The sequence below is a fragment of the Eubalaena glacialis genome, chromosome 17 (genome assembly GCF_028564815.1).
Source record: "Eubalaena glacialis isolate mEubGla1 chromosome 17, mEubGla1.1.hap2.+ XY, whole genome shotgun sequence".
Taxonomy (NCBI): domain Eukaryota; kingdom Metazoa; phylum Chordata; class Mammalia; order Artiodactyla; family Balaenidae; genus Eubalaena; species Eubalaena glacialis.
This window is the reverse complement of record NC_083732.1, coordinates 79,959,206-79,976,638: the sequence shown is the minus strand read 5'-3', so window position 1 is coordinate 79,976,638 and position 17,433 is coordinate 79,959,206. Positions and strand designations below refer to the sequence as shown.

Sequence of the window (17,433 nt, the reverse complement as noted above, 5' to 3'; positions counted from 1 at the left end):
CACCCCTACTCCAGGACCATGTCTATACCTCACTGGTATTACATTTGTGCCCAAATCCAGTGTGATAAAGTGTGTGCTTTCATCTACACAGACTCCCAGAAGATAGGGAAGGATTCCCATTGGTGTAAATTGTTTCTGCACCAAAAGGGCAGTTTGTCATTTCTGGGACCATAAGCCAGCTCGTTGACATTCAGAAAGGGGGAGGTTGATTCTGTTCCGGGCACAGTGCCAGAACCATTTCTGGGAATGTGTTTCCCTTTCAGGTCCTCCCTTACCACTTCCTTTAGTTATTAAAACACCCACAAACCTAGAAGTCAAAGAAATGAAGCAGTAATTCATCCCTGTCTGAATGATCAAAGCACTGATGGCCAGAACTGGCAGAGTGGTGGGCCTGCCCAATTTCAATTACTTTACACATTGCAGTTGATGGAGGTGGGGATTTCCAGACTCCTGGAGGATAGATTATTTCCACCTCGAACTTGCACGCCAGATTCCAAAAACAATTGCCATAGTTTATTGAGTGTCAACCACATGACAGGGTCTTCATAGACATTCTCTTGACTCCCCCAAATTCTTACGAGTTAGGTAATGTGAGAAACTTAGTAGCTTGCCCATACGGCTGCCTGTATGTCTTCTTCTTTACATTGGTTTTCACTGCTTATTGCATGCACTGCAAGAGCCACCTGACTCCCTTGTTTAGTGTCAGCCTCTCTCTGTAATCATCCTTGACCTTGGCAAGTTACAGGGCTTTATGTGTCTCACTTTTCACACATGTAAATGCTCATAAGCATAATAGCACCTGCTGCATAGGTAATATAATTCAAATTCAAATATCGTGTGTGTGTGTGTGTGTGTGTGTGTGTGTGTGTGTACACTAAGCATTTGGAACAGGCCACTGCCAGAAACCAACCAGAGACACAGAATGACCATGTGCTGCCTGCTCCTCTTCTGACACTAACCCACACTCTCACCCTGACCCTTCCCCATCCTGCCACAGCTGTTGCTTCCAGCATCGCAGGTGTTACGAGGAGGCTGCAGAGATGGACTGTCTGCAAGATCCCGCCAAGCTTAGCACAGATGTCAACTGTGTCAGCAAGAGTATCACCTGTGGTGAGCATCTCCAGGTGTCCCAGGAGGCTGGGCTGAGAAACGACAGTTCAGAGATCGCAGGCCCGGGCTCCCAGGGTCCGCCCTCATCATCATCACCATTGGCAACATCACTGTGTATACTTAGAGCCCTACAAGGGCCAGATCTATGGCATCTGTACCTTGCATGGAGTAGAGGCGCAACAAATTCTTTTTGAATTGAAACAATGGCTGCTCAGCAGATTATTTGATCTACAATTTTATGCTTGTACCAAGCCTGGGCGCTTGAGAAGAGCAAATAGCTTACTACTTATGCATTGTGTGATTTAGGGGGAATACCCTGACCTTCTACTTAACAACGGGGACCCTCAAAATGGGGAGGAGAAAACCTGCTTCAGAGATTTGTTATAAAAATTAAGTAATGCTTAAAGGTAAAACAATGTTACATTTTAAAAATGTAAACAATGTTAAGTGTAAAACAGTTAATATGGTGACTGGCATCTGTTGAGAACTCAGTGACAGAAGTGGAGTCCACGAGGGAGGAATAAGGCTGTTGTGGTTGTAGGAATCAGGCACACACGGCGGTTCAAATCTCAGCCCTCCACATTACTAGCTGTGTGACTCCAGGAATTTTATTTCATGTCTCTGGACAATCCCGGCAAAAGAAGTAGAATAGGCAAAGGCATTGAGGGAAGAGGACCATGGCACGCTGGGGTAGTATATTAGGGCATCCTCTCTGAGTGCCTGTTATGTGCCACGGATGTTATACACAGCAACTCTGATCGTCCTTACAACCCTATTAGATGGGGGTCATTATCCCCAGTTTTCAGACAAGGCGAGGAAAGCTCAGAGAAATTAAATAACTTGCCCAAAGTCACATAGCTGCTAAGTGGCTAAGGCAGAGTTTGAGCCCAGGTTTGACTGGTCCCACAGTCCAGGTCACACGGGCTGGCTGGAGTTCAGAGCACCAGGAAGGGTGTAAGTTACAAGGTGAGGAACACAGTGAACACGAAGAAACGAGACTCATTCATTCACTCGCTCAACAAATGCGCGCTGAGCACCTACACCAAGTGTAAGACAATCGCCTACGTGTTGGGGGTACCCTGACCTTCTGGAATTTCCTCTTGGTTGTCAGACACCGAAAATGTCAGAAACAAATCATACGGTATGTTACATAATGCTAAGATCTGCGGAAGAAAATAAATCACAGGAAAGGCATAGGGAGGGCTGGGGTGTGGGTTCCTATTTAAATAAGAAAGTCAAGAGAAGCCTCCTTGGGAAGATGACAGTTGAGCAAAGACTGAGAGGAGAAGGGATGCCAGCCTGTGGCTACTCAGAAGAGCAGATGTTGGAAGCAGCACGTGGTGGACCCCAGGCTCCAGGTGCCTGGTGTGTTCCAGACACAAGGGGACAGTGGGTCAGAAGTGGGGAGACGGGGGAGGAGTGAAAGAAGGCGAGGTCTGAGAAGGAACAGGGGGCGGTGGCGTTTGCTTTGAGTGCGGAAGTGGCTCAAAGTTCTGAACTCACACACACACACACAAAGGTATAGTTTGACCTGGGTTTGAAAAGGACTGTTCCGGCCCCTCAGTGAGAAGAGGCTGGGCAGCCGGGAAGGAGGCGGGGGGACCGGTGAGGCCACTCACATCACCCAGGCAGGGGATGATGGGGGGTGGAGTGGAGATGGGGACGCATGTCAGACTCAAATAGGTTGAGAGTAGCCGGTAGGATGGCCTGGTGGATCAGTGTAAGTGCGGGGGAAAAGGAGTGCCTATGGCTCCCGGGCTGGGTCCACACGGCTGAAGGCATGGAGCTGGCGTGGATGAGATGAAGAAAACCGCAAGAGAATCAGGGCTTTGGGGGCAAAGTGGGAGTCAGTTTTAGAGTTTGCCTCACCTCTTGGGATTCCCAGTGAGCTCTTCTGGTCTGCTCTGCCCTTGCTCTGTGGACAGAGTCCGGGGACGCTTGTGAGCACCTGCTGTGTACCTGTGACAAGGCTGCCATAGAGTGCTTGGCTCAGTCCAGTATCAACTCTTCCCTGAACCTTCTGGACACGTCCTTCTGTCTGGCTCAGCCTCCAGGTAGGAAGATCCGGGCCCTGCACCAGCGGTGGGGCTGGCGATCTGTGGCGGGAGCTGGTATGGGACCAGTCGTTGCTGCGTTTCTTCAGATGCCAAGTCCAGCGTCTTCTAACATTCTCCAAAACCACTTCTCTAATGTGCTTTCTCTTCAGAGACAACCAGCAGGAAAGAGCTGCTGACACTTCTGCCCAGAGGTAAGGTCTTCTCGGGAAGCTGCTCTTGTTTGGACCACAGGGGTCTGGCTACTGATGGGAGTGGGTGGATACACCTCCTCCACCCGGCCTGCCTCACCACAGCTGGAGTGACCCATGGCACTGAAGACGTGCCCACATCCCCCAGCCGGAGACGCCGTTACTTCTGATAAACTCAGTTCACATCCAAAATCAAATGGCCCTTTCTACGTAGACAGGTGTGAATTTAATCCAGTTAGGAAGGAGACCCCAGGTTCTTTCTCTCGGCCTATAGTTGTAAGCAGAACAGGGTCCAGTGCTCAGATGGGGCAAGGCCCCTCCCGGCTGGGGGCGCTCCTGGCCACTGAGGCCTCCCGGGAACAGACCGGCTGTCCCCCTCCTCCGCCCCCCAGAGCCTGCAGCCCAAGGAGCTGCCTGGATCCAGGTGAGGCCCCTTGAAGGGGAAGCTGTATTCTCATGTGTCACTTTTCAGGACAGGGTAGCCTCCTTATAACTGTCTACTGAGCTAAGCAAGGGATGATTCTGACTCTAAAACATGCATCTTATGAAAAAAGTGAGAGTTAAGTTTATGCCCATCATTCCTTGTCTGCCAAAGTTCCCACGATCTTTCAGTCCCGATACCGTGGGTACCTGGGGATGGGAAGTTCGAGGTGCACCTCGGCCAACCATCCCTCCTTTCCCGAGGCCGGGGTCTCTTTCTCAGAATTAGCACTGCAGTGTTTGTTAAAGAGGACGCCGATATGGCTGTGTGTGCGTGGATGCAGGTGTGCCCGTGCCTATGAGTGTGCATGGGTGTGTGCACACGTGGGTTTGTGTATGGGCATGTATAGGCTGACGTGTGTGTATGGCTGCGCGCGTGCGCGCGGGTTGTACCTCTATGGACTTTGAGTCAGCGCCCTTTTCTCTCTGCCATCTGCCTTCCCCTTGAACAGAGGTCTTCTCAAATTGGGACCACACTCCATAGGCACAAACCTTCAGAGTTTGCAGCCCTTTCGTCCACAGCCTGTGTCCAATGGTGTCGCCTTCCCCACCAGAACCCAGCCCTGGCTGGAGGGCTTCCCGAGGGGGGGCCTTGCTGGGCACCCCTATGTCCTGGGCGGTGTGCGAGAGGCAGAGGTATCCCGAGGCAGGACAAGCAGCCCTTCTTGGAACATCTTTTACAGCCCCCTTATCCTCCTGCCTCATGCAGCCACCCAGCCTGTCCTTGGGGACCCTTGGCACTTGCATCCCTCACTCATTGCTTCTGGGGGCTCTTTTTCCAGTGGTTCCTGTGGAGCCCACGGACTCCAGCCTGACGGCCCTCTCAGGAGAAGGTGAGCACAGGGGGACCGGTATGGAACCCAAATATCCGTGGGTTTTTTTTTTTTTTTGTAGAGTAGCTTTATTTTTTTTCTTTTTTTAAATTTTATTTTTTATTGGAGTACAGTCGATTTACAATGTTGTGTTAGTTTCAGGTGTACGGCAAAGTGATTCATTTATACATATACATGTATCCCTTCTTTTTCAGATTCTTTTCCCATGTAGGTTATTACAGAATATTGAGTAGAGGTCCTTGTGCTCTACAGTAGGTCCTTGTTGGTTATCTATTTTATATATAGCAGTGTGTATTTGTTAATCCCAAACTCCAAATTTATCCCCCCTCCACGTTTCCCCTTTGGTAACCATAAGTTTGTTTTCAAAGTCTGTGAGTCTCTTTCTGCCGTGTTTTGAGTGTGCCAGCTGCCTGCTTGCTGGGATTATCTCCCTTAAAATGCTCCCTGCCTGGGCTTACAATGGAACTGCCTTAGGAACATTCTAGAACCCCTCCTACTTCCTTTTGACTGCCAAATCTCTTCTCTACTTGCTCAGCTTTCTCCCACACTCCTAGTCCCACCTTAGGAGAATTGTCAGATAAAACGCAGACCCCGCCCTCGACCATCTGACATTGAACTTCAGATCAACAACACATACTTTGTTAATATAAGTATGTCCCAGGATTTGCATGGGACTTACTTCTACTAAAAATGTATCTTTTGTTCATGCGAAATCCAAATTGAACTGGGCATCCTGGATTTTTATTTGCTAACTCTGGCAACTCTTCACCTCAGGGAGATCATGCTGCACACCCACCGCCCTACAAGTTTGTGTATTGCTCTCCTCTGCTGTTGCTGCTGCTGCTTCTGCCAGGTTAAAAGCAGAGGCTCATGTGTTCACCCCCAGCCATCCTCCATGTCCAAGGGCATGTCATCCCCAACGGCTTCCGGACAGCCCGTGCCTTGGAGACCAGGTCCAGAGAAAAGAGGAAATGGCACCAACGCCAAACCAAAGCTCCACCATACACCTTGCTTCCAACCGGCAGCCATTCCCAGCATGACTGGCAGTGGCCACGTCCCTTCTAAACTGAGGATAAGCTACGGGCTTCACGGCCCCACCAGACAAGCACAAAATAACCCCAAATTCGTACATTTTCCACTTTCTTCAGCCTGAACCATCATCCCTTTGTGGCACAACCCTGGAAAAGACCCAAAGTAAATAAGGTTCCTCAAAGAGTCTAGAGTCTAATGGGAGGAGGTGAGGGGATAGACTCTCATCTTTGCTCCCCAGCGCACACGCACTCTCCCCCTCACATCCATGACCTAGGCAGTGGCCACCAATGCCCTCAGAGGAGGGGGCAGCCTGAATGCGGGCTCAAAAATTAATCATGCACGTGCAGGTGGGACAGTTTGTGAGGAAAAGATCTGGGGTTTGTAGTTGTTCTCACCATTATGGGACGAAATTATGTTTTGGAGTCAGGCAGATTTGGGATGGATTCCCTGCTCTCCTATTTTTCATCTGTGTGACTTGGGAAGCATGGTTTAAGCTCTTTAAGCTTTAATTTCCCCTTTGCATAAAGCAGGTATCAGCATTTTTTTGTTAAGGGCCAGATAGTAAATATTTTAGACTTTGTGGACCAGAGGATCTCTGTCGCAACTACCCAACTCTGCCATTGCAGCAGAAAAACTGGATGGGTGTGGCTGTGGTGCCAATAAAACTTTATTTACAAAAACGGGCTGAGGGCCGGGCCATAGTTTACCAATCCCTGGAAAGGGATGATTATCCCGGTCTGTTGTGGTGACTGGAGAATGAGACAGAGCATGGGAAGATTCTGGGCCAGCATCTTCTTCCAAAAATTCTAGTGTGACTATAAAAAACCGCACACAATGTCAAATCACATGCAGGATACTGGACGACTTGCCTAAAATACATAATCTCATTGAATGCTCATACAACCCTATGAAATAATTGCTGTAACCTCCATATTGAGATGGTAAATTGAGATGGAGAGGGAAGTTGTCCAAGCCCAGAGCTGGGTGGTAGGGCTGAGATTTGAGGCCGCCACTGTCTCCATCCTTACTTCTAGACCTAAACTCCCTCTTCAGCTGCCTTCCCCAACAAAGCCATTCCAACCAGGGGAAATAATGGCCCTTTCTCCCAAAGAGGTCATTTGCTGGTCTCTCTGCCAAACACAGGACTGGCCCTTCTCTGGCCTCTTGTCCACTGAATTGGGAAGTAATGGAGCAACAACATCCAGACATAGTCTGATCAGATTGCCATGGGCCTTCTCTCCTCTGCCCAGCTAAGGTGCTGAGCTGGGTTGGTAATTGAGATGTGGTGGTTTCTTCTCACAGTGGCGGCTGAGACCAGAGCTGCCCGACTGACCATTCTCTCCAGGACAAGTAAGCAGAGGGGACTACATAGGAGGACAGCAAGAAACCCAGTGGAGAAATGCCACCTAAATATTTGTGTTCAGTTCTGGTGACCAGTTTTTGACATGGCCTGGAGGAAATATTATTATACCCATTTTGCAGATTATATCGGAAACTGGGGCTCTGGGAGGTTAAAAGCTCTGTCATTCAGCAGTGACTTGTAGACTGGTTTCTAACCCCAGACTTCATTCAGGCTTTCTGTTATACAATAGTGATTCACAGAGAACAACCTCCTACTTAAAAATATCTAGACCGAGATGTCATCAGAAGAATTAACATATTTACTTTGCTTGTGGTCAACAACCATGGCTCCTTCGTTAATAAGTAAAAATAACGGATAATAATGGTTTACTAAATGCTAAGAGTGACTAAGTAAACAAACGGATTCCTTGCTTAATAGGCAGTGACATTCTTGAGGACCTCCGATGTGTCGGCGGGTTCCTAGGCCCCTATGCACCTTCTCTGAGTTAATCCTCCCTCATCCTAGAGGCCCGTTGTTATCCCCATTTTACAGATAAAGGAGGCGCTCTGAGAGGTGGGGTCATTTCCCCGGGGTAGTACAGCTTCGTATTCCTTTGGTTCTGAATCTGTACATTCCGCCTTTGACGAGAACCATCTGCCCCAGCTTAGAACTGCCGAGATTTTCTCTCTTTGCTGAGCATTTGTGTCCACATCAGAAAATTTCAAAGCCTGATTTTCACATAACATCATCATAAACTTGGTCTTTGGCACATTGAAGTTAAGGCAGTTCCTTCCTTTCCAAAGCATTTTGGAGTTCCCACCTCTAGTTCTCTGGGGTACAGCCAGAAGGGAAATAGTAGCCTAGCATAGTGGTTAAGTGGGTCACCTTTAGCCAGGTGGCCCAGGTTTGCATGTCACCATTTCCTGGCTCCGTGACCTTGAGCAAGTGTGTCCCCTTTCTCATTTGTGAATGAGGGTGAGCATAGTACTAACTCATGGGGTTGTTATTGAGTTAATGTAATCGAAACACTTAGTGCTGTCTATGGCATGTAGTAAGTCTTAGTTCATTCTGGCTGCTATAACAAAGTACCACAGACTGGGTGGCTTATAAACAACAGACGTTTATTTCTCATGGTTCTGGAAATCCAAGATCAAGATGCCAGCACCGTCAAGTTCTGGTAAGAGTCCACTGCTTAGTTATGGACGGCTGGCTACCTTCTCACTGTGTCCTCACATGGGAGAAGGGATGAGGGAGCTCTCTGGGGTCCCTTTTATAAGGACACTAATCCCATCACAAGGGATCTGCCCTCATGACCTAATCACCTCTCAAAGTCCCATCTCCAAATGCCATCCTATTGGGGGTTAGGTTTCAATATATGAATCTGGGTGGGGGGGGAAACACACACTCATTCTGTAGCATACCAGAAGCTTAATGACTGTTAAACAGCAACAGATTCATTTCACAAAGAAACCAGGGCTCAGCAGCCTTCCTGGAGCCACACCACAAGCAACTGGAATCACACAGTTCTGCTGCCTTATTCTCCCCTGTTCAAAACATGTGATTTTTATTTGTTTATTTATTTTCATTCAAATTCTGGAGAAGTCTGCTTTCTCAAAGTATTTCAACAGACTCACCTGCTTCCAGCATGACAAGTTGCGGCTGCGTTTATCAGCAAGCCTGAGTCTGGGGTTTTTTTAGCTCAGCAGGGACCCTGCCCTCACCAGCTCTCCTGGGAGGCGACCAGGGGCAGAGCAAGGAGCACGTTGCCTCCTGGGCTCAGTGGGATGGGAGCTGCCTCTGGAGACCAAGATGGGACAGACTGGAGTTAATGCTTACTCCCTCTCTCTTCTTCTGGGGACAGAACCAGGCCAAGTCCAGGAAGACACAGAAGATGCAAGGGCCACACCTTCTCCAGGTAAGCATGCTCAGCTTTGTATATGTTGTATATATTGTTGTCCCCCATATATTTATGAAATCAAGTGTGTTCCCCAGAATGAAAGAAATCATTGAAGCCAATTTACTTTTATATCCCCCAGCCCAAAATTAGACAAGTGAAATCAGAAAATAGATCCATTAGTAGGAAGATGTTGAAACCTACCTGCTAAAGAGATGCATTTAGAAAAATATAGAAAACTGTACTTAGTTGTCTATTTAAATCCACATTACAAAAATAGCTACTTTTAATATTTGAGGATGCTTTCTTCCAGTCTGCCCCAACCCACAGTGAGCACATCTGTGAACATAAATAAAACGAATTTGAGATCCCTTGGCAGCCATGGTTTTGCAGTCTGAGTTGTATCACTTCATACAATGAGATGATATTCCCCTGACATGAAATATTTTTCTGTAACGTGATTTTTAGAGGCTGTACAATGGTTTCTTGTATGGAATCCTATAAATTGTTTAACCAATTATTTCCAACATGTGTTATTATAAATAATAGACATGCACTTTCTTTATGCCCATCCACTTCTGATAAATGCCTAGAAGTTGAATTGCTGGATAAAAGGTATAATCATTTCAGGGCTCTCAATATGTTGCCAAATTGCCCTGGAGAAAAATTGAACCAATTTACATTCATATGCACACGCCAGGGGCCAATAGTGCCTACTATTATTTAAAAACAAGTAAACAAAAAACCTGTACCCATTTTTAATAGAAAATAAAGGTAGCTCATTATTTTCCACTGTTCCCTCTGATTCACCTTTGTGGGGTTGGAGAGCTGGGCAGGATACTAAACCTAGGAGACTGAGGTTAGGACAGGACTACTAAAGGGCTGCTTCTAACCCATCAGGACCAGTGTTGAGCAAGCTGAGACAGAAGCCCAGATGTATGAAGCAAACCAGTATGGTGGATTTGGGGAAGGACTGCAAGTCAGAGGCCCAGGTCTTACCCAGAGCGCTGGGAGCTGAGCCTGGGTCAGCAGATGAGTGGGCACGGAGCCTACCGAGGCTCCCTTGGTCTGGACCACACTGGGCTGGAGATCTGGCCTGTGGGCTGGAGACCTCCCTGCCTCCAGCCAAAGGAGCTGGTGGGACTGAGGTCTGAGAGCAAAGGGAGATCCAGACAGGGCCAGGGAGCCTGCACATGGGGCAGGCAGAGCCACATCACGGGCAGCCTTGACAGCCATGGAGAGGACCTTGCACTTAATTCTGAGTATGAGGAGAAGCTGACGCAGTGCTTTGAGGAGTTTGCGTTACTGGGTACTGCGAGTTGGCTTAATCGCTCCACCATTCTTCTTCTCTCTTCACCCATGAGCATCATCGTGGACCTTCACTTGGCAGGCTCATGATGGTAAACACAGCACAAATACGGGCCTGAGAGGCTATGACTTTTCAAGCCCACGAGATGTCATCCAGGTGGTCTAGCTTGGGGTCCTGTCAGTTTTAATGTTATCGTAGGAAATTTGGAAATTCTCACGTAGTGTCCATGGATCCCTGAGGCTCTGCCCTGATGCCTGCAGACCCAGTTTGAAGACACTCTCCCGATGCTTTGTCTGCATTTGGCCCTGACTACATGTCCATCTGCAAACCTCTTCTTGAACCACTTTTCAAATATGGACCATAAAGGTATATGTTTTCAGGGTCTGCAGAGATTGTTGCCACAGCTAAAGGCGTAACCATCGTCCCTGCCGGCATTAAATCTTTGGGGTTGGCTGTGTCATCCGTCAGAAGTGGTCCTGAGGAGACATCTGGAAAAGGTGAGCAGAAGCAGGCAGAGATGTCTGTCCTCTCCGGGCCTTGGGATCCTCTGGTGAAGTCGTTAACCAAGCCCCTTCAGCTACCGCATCGTACTGTGACTGTCCCACTTGGTGCCACTAGAAGGCGCCATCCCTCCTGCCGCTTGAGCACTTCGATTCTCAGAGCGGGCAGATGAGCCTGCAGCCATCAGCTGCTGGAGGCCGAGCCGGGGAAAGGAACCCCTGACCGAGGGCTCCTGTCGCTCTTACTGGCCCTGAAGGAAAGAGCTGGGCGTCATCCGCAGCATGGTTTGCTGGAAAGAATGAAACACTTGGGTTTGGATGGTTCTCCTCCCTCGGGTGCCTTAGCAAAGGCCCCGCACCGGCAAGCAGCCACAGCCAGTGGGACACACAGGACTCCGCTCATGCCTGGGCAAGCCCTCCACGCATGCAGGGCTCTCGAGAGGGAGGCTGGGGAGGAGCCCTGCGCAGGCCTCCGGCTTCGTGGTTCTTCCCCCTCTGAACTGAGGACAATGGAGTTTGCACAGTGGGCTTTTGCTTAGCTTAGCACAAGTTGCAGGCTGAGGAGGAGGGGAGAGGAGGAGGAGGGCAGAGAGAGAGACAGAGAGTCCTTGTTTCTCATCAGCCTGTGACAGGTTCACCTTCCTGCACCTGGGAAGCGGGGACAACACTTGGGTGATGCCACAGCTTGGAGAGATGCTCTTTTGTCTGACATCCCGGTGCCCAGAGGAATTTGAATCTTACGGCTGTTACTGTGGGCAGGAAGGACAAGGCGAGCCAAGGGATGCTCTGGACAGGTACGGCCGGGCGAGGATGGCGGGTGGGCAGTGTTGATGCTGCAGCGAGAGATGATAGCCTTCCTCGACGTCGGACATCGCTTCAGGCTCACAGAGAGCTCGCCGAGTGGCGTTATTTCACTCAGGAGGGCTTGTTGCCATTATGGTCCCATTTTCCTGATGAGCAGTTGAGGCCCCGAGGCTGACTTGTCTGAGGTCCTTCAGCCACGAAGGGGCAGAGCCAGGCAGATCCAAATCTTTCGATTTGGTCTAGAGCTCCACCACGAATACCGCCCAGATGCTCTAAGAGGGTCAATCTGCAAAGACACTTCAGAAGACCCCAAATCTGCCTATTTTGCAATGAGCAGCAGGTAGAATTGGGGTCCCTAGTTGATTTGCTCTGCAGGATGACACACTGAAATGAGCTTCTCAACAACTTTTAAGTGTAATTGTCAATTTTTTTACCTACTGTTCTTGGAAGAATTTTCACTGACCTCATGCATTCATTAATTTATTCCTTCATTTATATAGGCATTCAGCCTACATTTGTTGTGCTTTTGCTCTGTGTTGGGCACTGTGCTAGGTGCTGGAGACATAAAAAGGATTAAACCTAAACAAAGCAGATTAAAACAAACTGCCTCTGCCCCACAGGAGCTTGCTGAGTAAAAGAGATGGACAATTCAACAAAATACCACCCGCTATAACAAATGCAGTGGGGACACAGAGGAAACGATGGGGAACTCAACCTGGAGATGAGTTAGAGGAATATTCTGAGAGCAGAACTGATCAGGTTTAAAGACTGATTGCACGTGAAGACTCACCCAGTTCATGGCCAGTTAGAGCTCTAGTGAAATTGTGTATGCCCGCCTCCGATGTTGGGCTTGCCAGGGGAGAATCAACAACTATAGCTGAGAGTGAAAAAGACGAGTCTTATTGTAGTTAACACAAAGGATACAGTACTGGCAGGAACGTGGAACATGTCCACTGCAGGTCACGTGGCGTCTTCATGGCTGTATGACTCACACACCCACCTACCTCCACAATAGCTCTCCTGTCTCCACTGCACAGACATCCAGCCCCATCATCCAACCTTTGCAGGGCATTCCGGGAAATCAGGGGCTCTGCTGCCCAGGCAGACTTCAGAAAATTTACCTCCCACCAGGTGATACTAAAGAAGTTTTTATTCTAGCAAAGTGTATACCACACTGTAGAATCACTGTGTTTTCATCATGGGGCTTTACAACATGCCCTCTACTCTCCAAGACAGAGAACCATTTAAGGATTGTTCCTGAGTCCACAGCACTCAGTGAGATAAGGCAAAATAGAAATCTAGGTAGCAGTAGTCACTGTGTTCTGTTGAACCCTATGGAAAGAATATGGGGGTGCTGTTGAAGAGGTTTCCTGTACTGACCATATTTCACAAAAAATATGAGATTTGACCAGGCAGGCAAGTGAGCTATGATACGGCTTCCTTGACATCCATTAGGAAGAAATGGAAAAATGGAAAGCCATAGCCTTGACCAAGGAAGGGTTAGTCAAAATGATATTATTTTCTGCAACAGTGTCTTTTCCAAACCATGCATACTTTATATTCTGGGACATTTGAATGGTTTTCAAGGGTAGTTGGATCATATATGATTTCTGATTCACTGACTTTAGATTTTAACTATTATATTAACTATCCACCGCCACCCACCCCAGCCGAATGCCACACAAGGTAGTGGCTCGGCTGTCATAACAGCAGAATGGGGGCTGCAGTTCTCATCCCACGCAGGCTAATGTGATGTGAGAGGTGGATTGTTCCTCCTCTGACTGCTGGCACCACAGAATGGGTGGTGAAGCCCATACGTGGCCAAGCACAAGCACTACCAAAAAGCCACAAGTCTGCCTGATCCCAGCTCCGGCTGTGGTCTCCAGGACCGAGTGAGAGTGATTAAAAGACAGGGGAGAGTTGAAAAGAGAGGATTTAAGGAGCAATTGTAGCCCCCTATTGGTTGGAGCCATCACAAGTTCCCTCGGGACGTCCATCAGCTGGGGGGACACTGTGAGGCTTTATCAGGCCAGACGGGTGGGTCTAAAAAGCAAGAACATGATTCATTCTCATCTATTTCCTGAGGTCTTGCTCTTTGCTGGACACTTTCCTAGATGCAGTTCTTTATTTACGTTCGAGATAGTTACTCTGTTCTCCTTTAAGGCTATGGACAAAGGGGGTACCTTATGGATGTGAGATTAACTGTTCTATTATGTAAAAGGTTGGAGGGAGTGGGTTATTTCTAGCCCATATGGTATGCTAGAAGTGGTACCCCTTCCTCAAGACTCTTTATTTCCATCTTTTGGAAAATTATTGTAATAAATATGCAAGTCACCCAGCTTTTCAGTCAACAGAGTCACAATAAAAACACCAAGTTTTTAAAGAAAGAGTAAGATACATCCAGTGTGATGGACACTGCCTTAGATGTGGCATCCTTGTGCAGTCCACAACCTGAACAACCATACATGGTGGCCCTTGGGATGTATATACATCAGTCCAGTGGCACTGGAAAGGAGGCACTGGCTTCTCTCATTAATATAGGGAGTATGGGATAAGCAGGCCTGGAGGGAGTTATGGGGACAGCTGGGGGCTCTGGGCAGTAAGCGATTTTCCTTGCTCTTAGGTGCTGTTTGTCCCATCACTGCTGTCTGGAGCAGGTGAGAAGGCTGGGCTGCCTGCTCGAGAGGCTTCCTCGGTCACCAGTGGTATGCGTGGATGGTACCTCCAAGTGTAAGTGCTGTGAGCCAGCATAGTGGGTTGTTCTTTCATTCAAGTCAGCATCAGGACCACAGCTCATCTTATAGATGCTTTCCCAAGCACTTGTTCATCTCTAATGCGATTTAAAACGTTTCTTAACTTCGAGGCACACATTAGTACTCCTATTCCACTGAGGAGGAGACTCAAGTTCAAGAGGCTAAGTCAGCTGACAAAAGTCACAGAGCCAATAAGAGTAGACGGGGAATAATGTAAATTACCCATGCTTATTGAGTGCTTCCCATGTGCTCTTCTGAGTTTTTCATGTGTATTAACAGAGTTCATCCTCACACCAATCCTATGAGGTAGCACCACGAGACTTCCCATTTTACAGAGGCGGCGACTGAGGTCCAAGACCACACAGGTAGAAGGAGGTGATAGAACTGGGGCTGGAACTGTGAAACCATAGAGCCTCAGACCCAGAACCGAGTCTTCACTGTGCCAGTGGGTCTCTTTTCCTGAGAAGCAGAATGCTTTTCCCAAGTGAGGTCCCCTGAGGAAGCCCATAAAAAGGGGAGTGTCTCCGGCTGAAGGAAGAGGTGGGCCTGCATCTCCACTCCTCCCAGGTGTGGAAGCCGGAGGCGCCTCCATGGCCATTCAGGGCCTGGGGGGTGGGGGGCAGGGGGGAGGGGTCATTTGGAAACAGCCCCACTCCCAGGAGCCTCACTCTGCTGGGCTTGCTTTACAACTGGCTTCGTCTCCATTCTCTGGCTGCATTCCCTCATGTACATCAGTGGATGTATTTCCCTTACCCTTTGCAGTTTAAAAGGAAATGGTCCCTATAGCATCTCTCGAGAGCCCTGAGAGGGTCTGTCTCACCCTCACTTTTTATCTGGGGAAGCCCCAGGCTGAGGCTTCAGTGCTACCTTGTCCCTCGGCCTCCGGGAATCCCGGCCTTGGAGGATCCTGTGTGCCTCTCACCTCCCAGGAGGGAGCTCTGTGCTTTACATGTCACTTACTCATTCATTCATTCACCCAATTATCTGCTTATCCAAAAAACCTCCATCGGGACCTAGGAACACAGTGAACAGACATGATCCCTGCCTCAAACTGCTCACAGCCCGGAAGGAAGAGAGACAAGCAAGGGACTCTTCTATTATCATTAGTATTGCTAAGAGGTGGTACAGGTGCCCGCGACCGTGGTGAAAGGGGTTTTGAGGCCGCGGAATACGGCAGCCAGGATGGGAGAATTTGGGAGAAGTTAGAAGGGCAGTGAAGGTTTTCCAAGAGGTTAACAGGTTCCCAGGTGGCCGCGCTGGGTGTGGGTGTTCCAAGAAAAGGGAAGAGAAAGATTGTGGCCTTTGGGGAACTCCTGGCAGTTTGGGAACGACACGTGGTTCTGTATTTCGGGAAGAGATAGTGGGAGTCGCGGGACCATGGTGATGCAAGGTGAGGCTGGCGAGACAGGTACCAGATCACGAACCCAAGGCTGAAACATTTACATTTTGTCCTCTAGTGGGTGAGAAGCCAGGGGTGGGTTTAGAACCCATGAGTGACAGGATCAGATGATCGTTGTTGTCTGTGATGCAATCATGCCTTGAGGTCCCACCAGCTCAGCTAAAGGCGCCTTCATCCCTCTGGTCTCACTGAATCCAGGAAGGTTGTGTGTGTCGTTTGAACCCCTACAGGGCTTCTGTGAACTGTTTCCGACCCTCTGTGAGCCCTGAGCACGGTGTCCTGTAGCAGCTGCAGGTGCCGGGTTGTGAGAAATGAGGGCATCTCGGAGCCTGCTCCGGGCCACCCCACATAAGGCACAGAGGCCCAAGCGCAGAGCTGCTCTGGGGAACAGGCTCATGTCTGGGTCCACTCTGCTCTTCTATGTCTCCTCTTTCTGCTTCCTGCTGTGGAGATGCAACGAGTATGTCTGGGGCTGATGTGAAGGCCAGGGTAGGAGATGTGGAGGGTCAGTGTGATGAGAAAAGGTCTGGCTGATCTGGCTGATGAATACTTCGCGGTAGGATCAGAAAAAAAAACATTAAACAGACCAAATACGTCTTTGAAAACCACAGACAAGGATAACGTGCGCAGAATGCTTGCCTATGTCCGAGCACCTTCACATACGTTATTTCCTTTGAATCACACGTGTGTTCTGCACGCCAACCCACACTACATGCAATTGAAACCTTCAAGAAATAAAGTAGGGTCACCAGACTGAGCAAATAAAAATACAGATAGCAAAAATATATGTATTTCTGCTGTGATAGTAAGAACCATAGGGTGGGATTCGATGGGAACCCACAGGGAACACACTCCCTTTAGCCAGAGGGGCTGGAGGAAGCTTTCTAGACAGGGGGGATGCCGGGTGGATTCCTGATGTACGAGTATGTGCTAACCAGGAGGAGAAAGTTAAGAATATTCCCAGTAGAGGAATCAGTGGACGCAGGACCAAGAGGTGCAAGATGGAGCCGGGGAGCACAGGGCGGAAGGGGCAAGCATCCTGCGGTGTCTCAGGTCTGCTACTCTGTTCTTGCCCCCCAAGGTGTGGGGCAGAGCCTGTGTGAGAAGCTGCTTTGTGTCTGTGACCAGACGGCGGCTGAGTGCCTGGCCTCCACCTTCTATAACCAAAGCCTCAAGTCACCTGGCAGACAGGAGTGCCAGGGCCACCGGCCGTCCTGCGAGGACGGCAGCATTTCAGCTTCGTCCCTTGGCTCCAGCTCTGAGGAGAACAGCGAGGAGGCCCCGCCCCCCAGGGAGGGCCTGAGAAGAACCAGAAGATTCCTGGGGAAGTCACTTGGTCTCCTGGGGACCAGGCCACAACGTGGCCCCAGATAGATTCCCAGAGAAAATGACCATCACACCCTGTCGTTCTGTCCCTCCTGCTACTGTAACCTCTCTGGGCCCATCTCCATCCTCTCTGCCCTCAGCAGAGGCTCAAAGGGGGGAGAGGCAGGAAGACCCTTGCACACGTGCATTGTGATGTTTGTCAGCTCACATCCGAATGTGTCTTTGGAGAAGGCAAACGAGGGGGTGGTTATACGTTTCCTGGAGTGCACTGTAGCGGCTCAATAAATATTCCCATCAACGTTTCTTTGTCTGGTTTTGTTTTGAAGATACTGGTACATGAACAGATGGCAAAGGTGAGATGGCAGAGGAATGGAGGGGGAAAAGATATCTCCACTCCCCAATCACT

The 17,433-nt window shown here is 49.1% G+C and overlaps 1 protein-coding gene across 1 annotated transcript in view; it reads left to right on the top strand.

Annotated features, from left to right (window-relative positions):
• OC90 (otoconin 90) overlaps window positions 1-17,075 on the top strand; it is a 31,882-nt gene extending 14,807 nt beyond the window's left edge. Inside the window, exons 7-17 of the mRNA XM_061171733.1 lie at window positions 998-1,110; window positions 3,036-3,164; window positions 3,317-3,358; window positions 4,618-4,668; window positions 7,003-7,050; window positions 8,904-8,957; window positions 9,940-10,245; window positions 10,626-10,742; window positions 11,368-11,539; window positions 14,173-14,279; window positions 16,783-17,075. Coding sequence (XP_061027716.1) covers window positions 998-1,110; window positions 3,036-3,164; window positions 3,317-3,358; window positions 4,618-4,668; window positions 7,003-7,050; window positions 8,904-8,957; window positions 9,940-10,245; window positions 10,626-10,742; window positions 11,368-11,539; window positions 14,173-14,279; window positions 16,783-17,075 — 1,432 coding nt within the window. The remainder of the gene's footprint in view (window positions 1-997; window positions 1,111-3,035; window positions 3,165-3,316; window positions 3,359-4,617; window positions 4,669-7,002; window positions 7,051-8,903; window positions 8,958-9,939; window positions 10,246-10,625; window positions 10,743-11,367; window positions 11,540-14,172; window positions 14,280-16,782) is intronic.
• The last annotated feature ends 358 nt before the right edge of the window (window positions 17,076-17,433 follow it).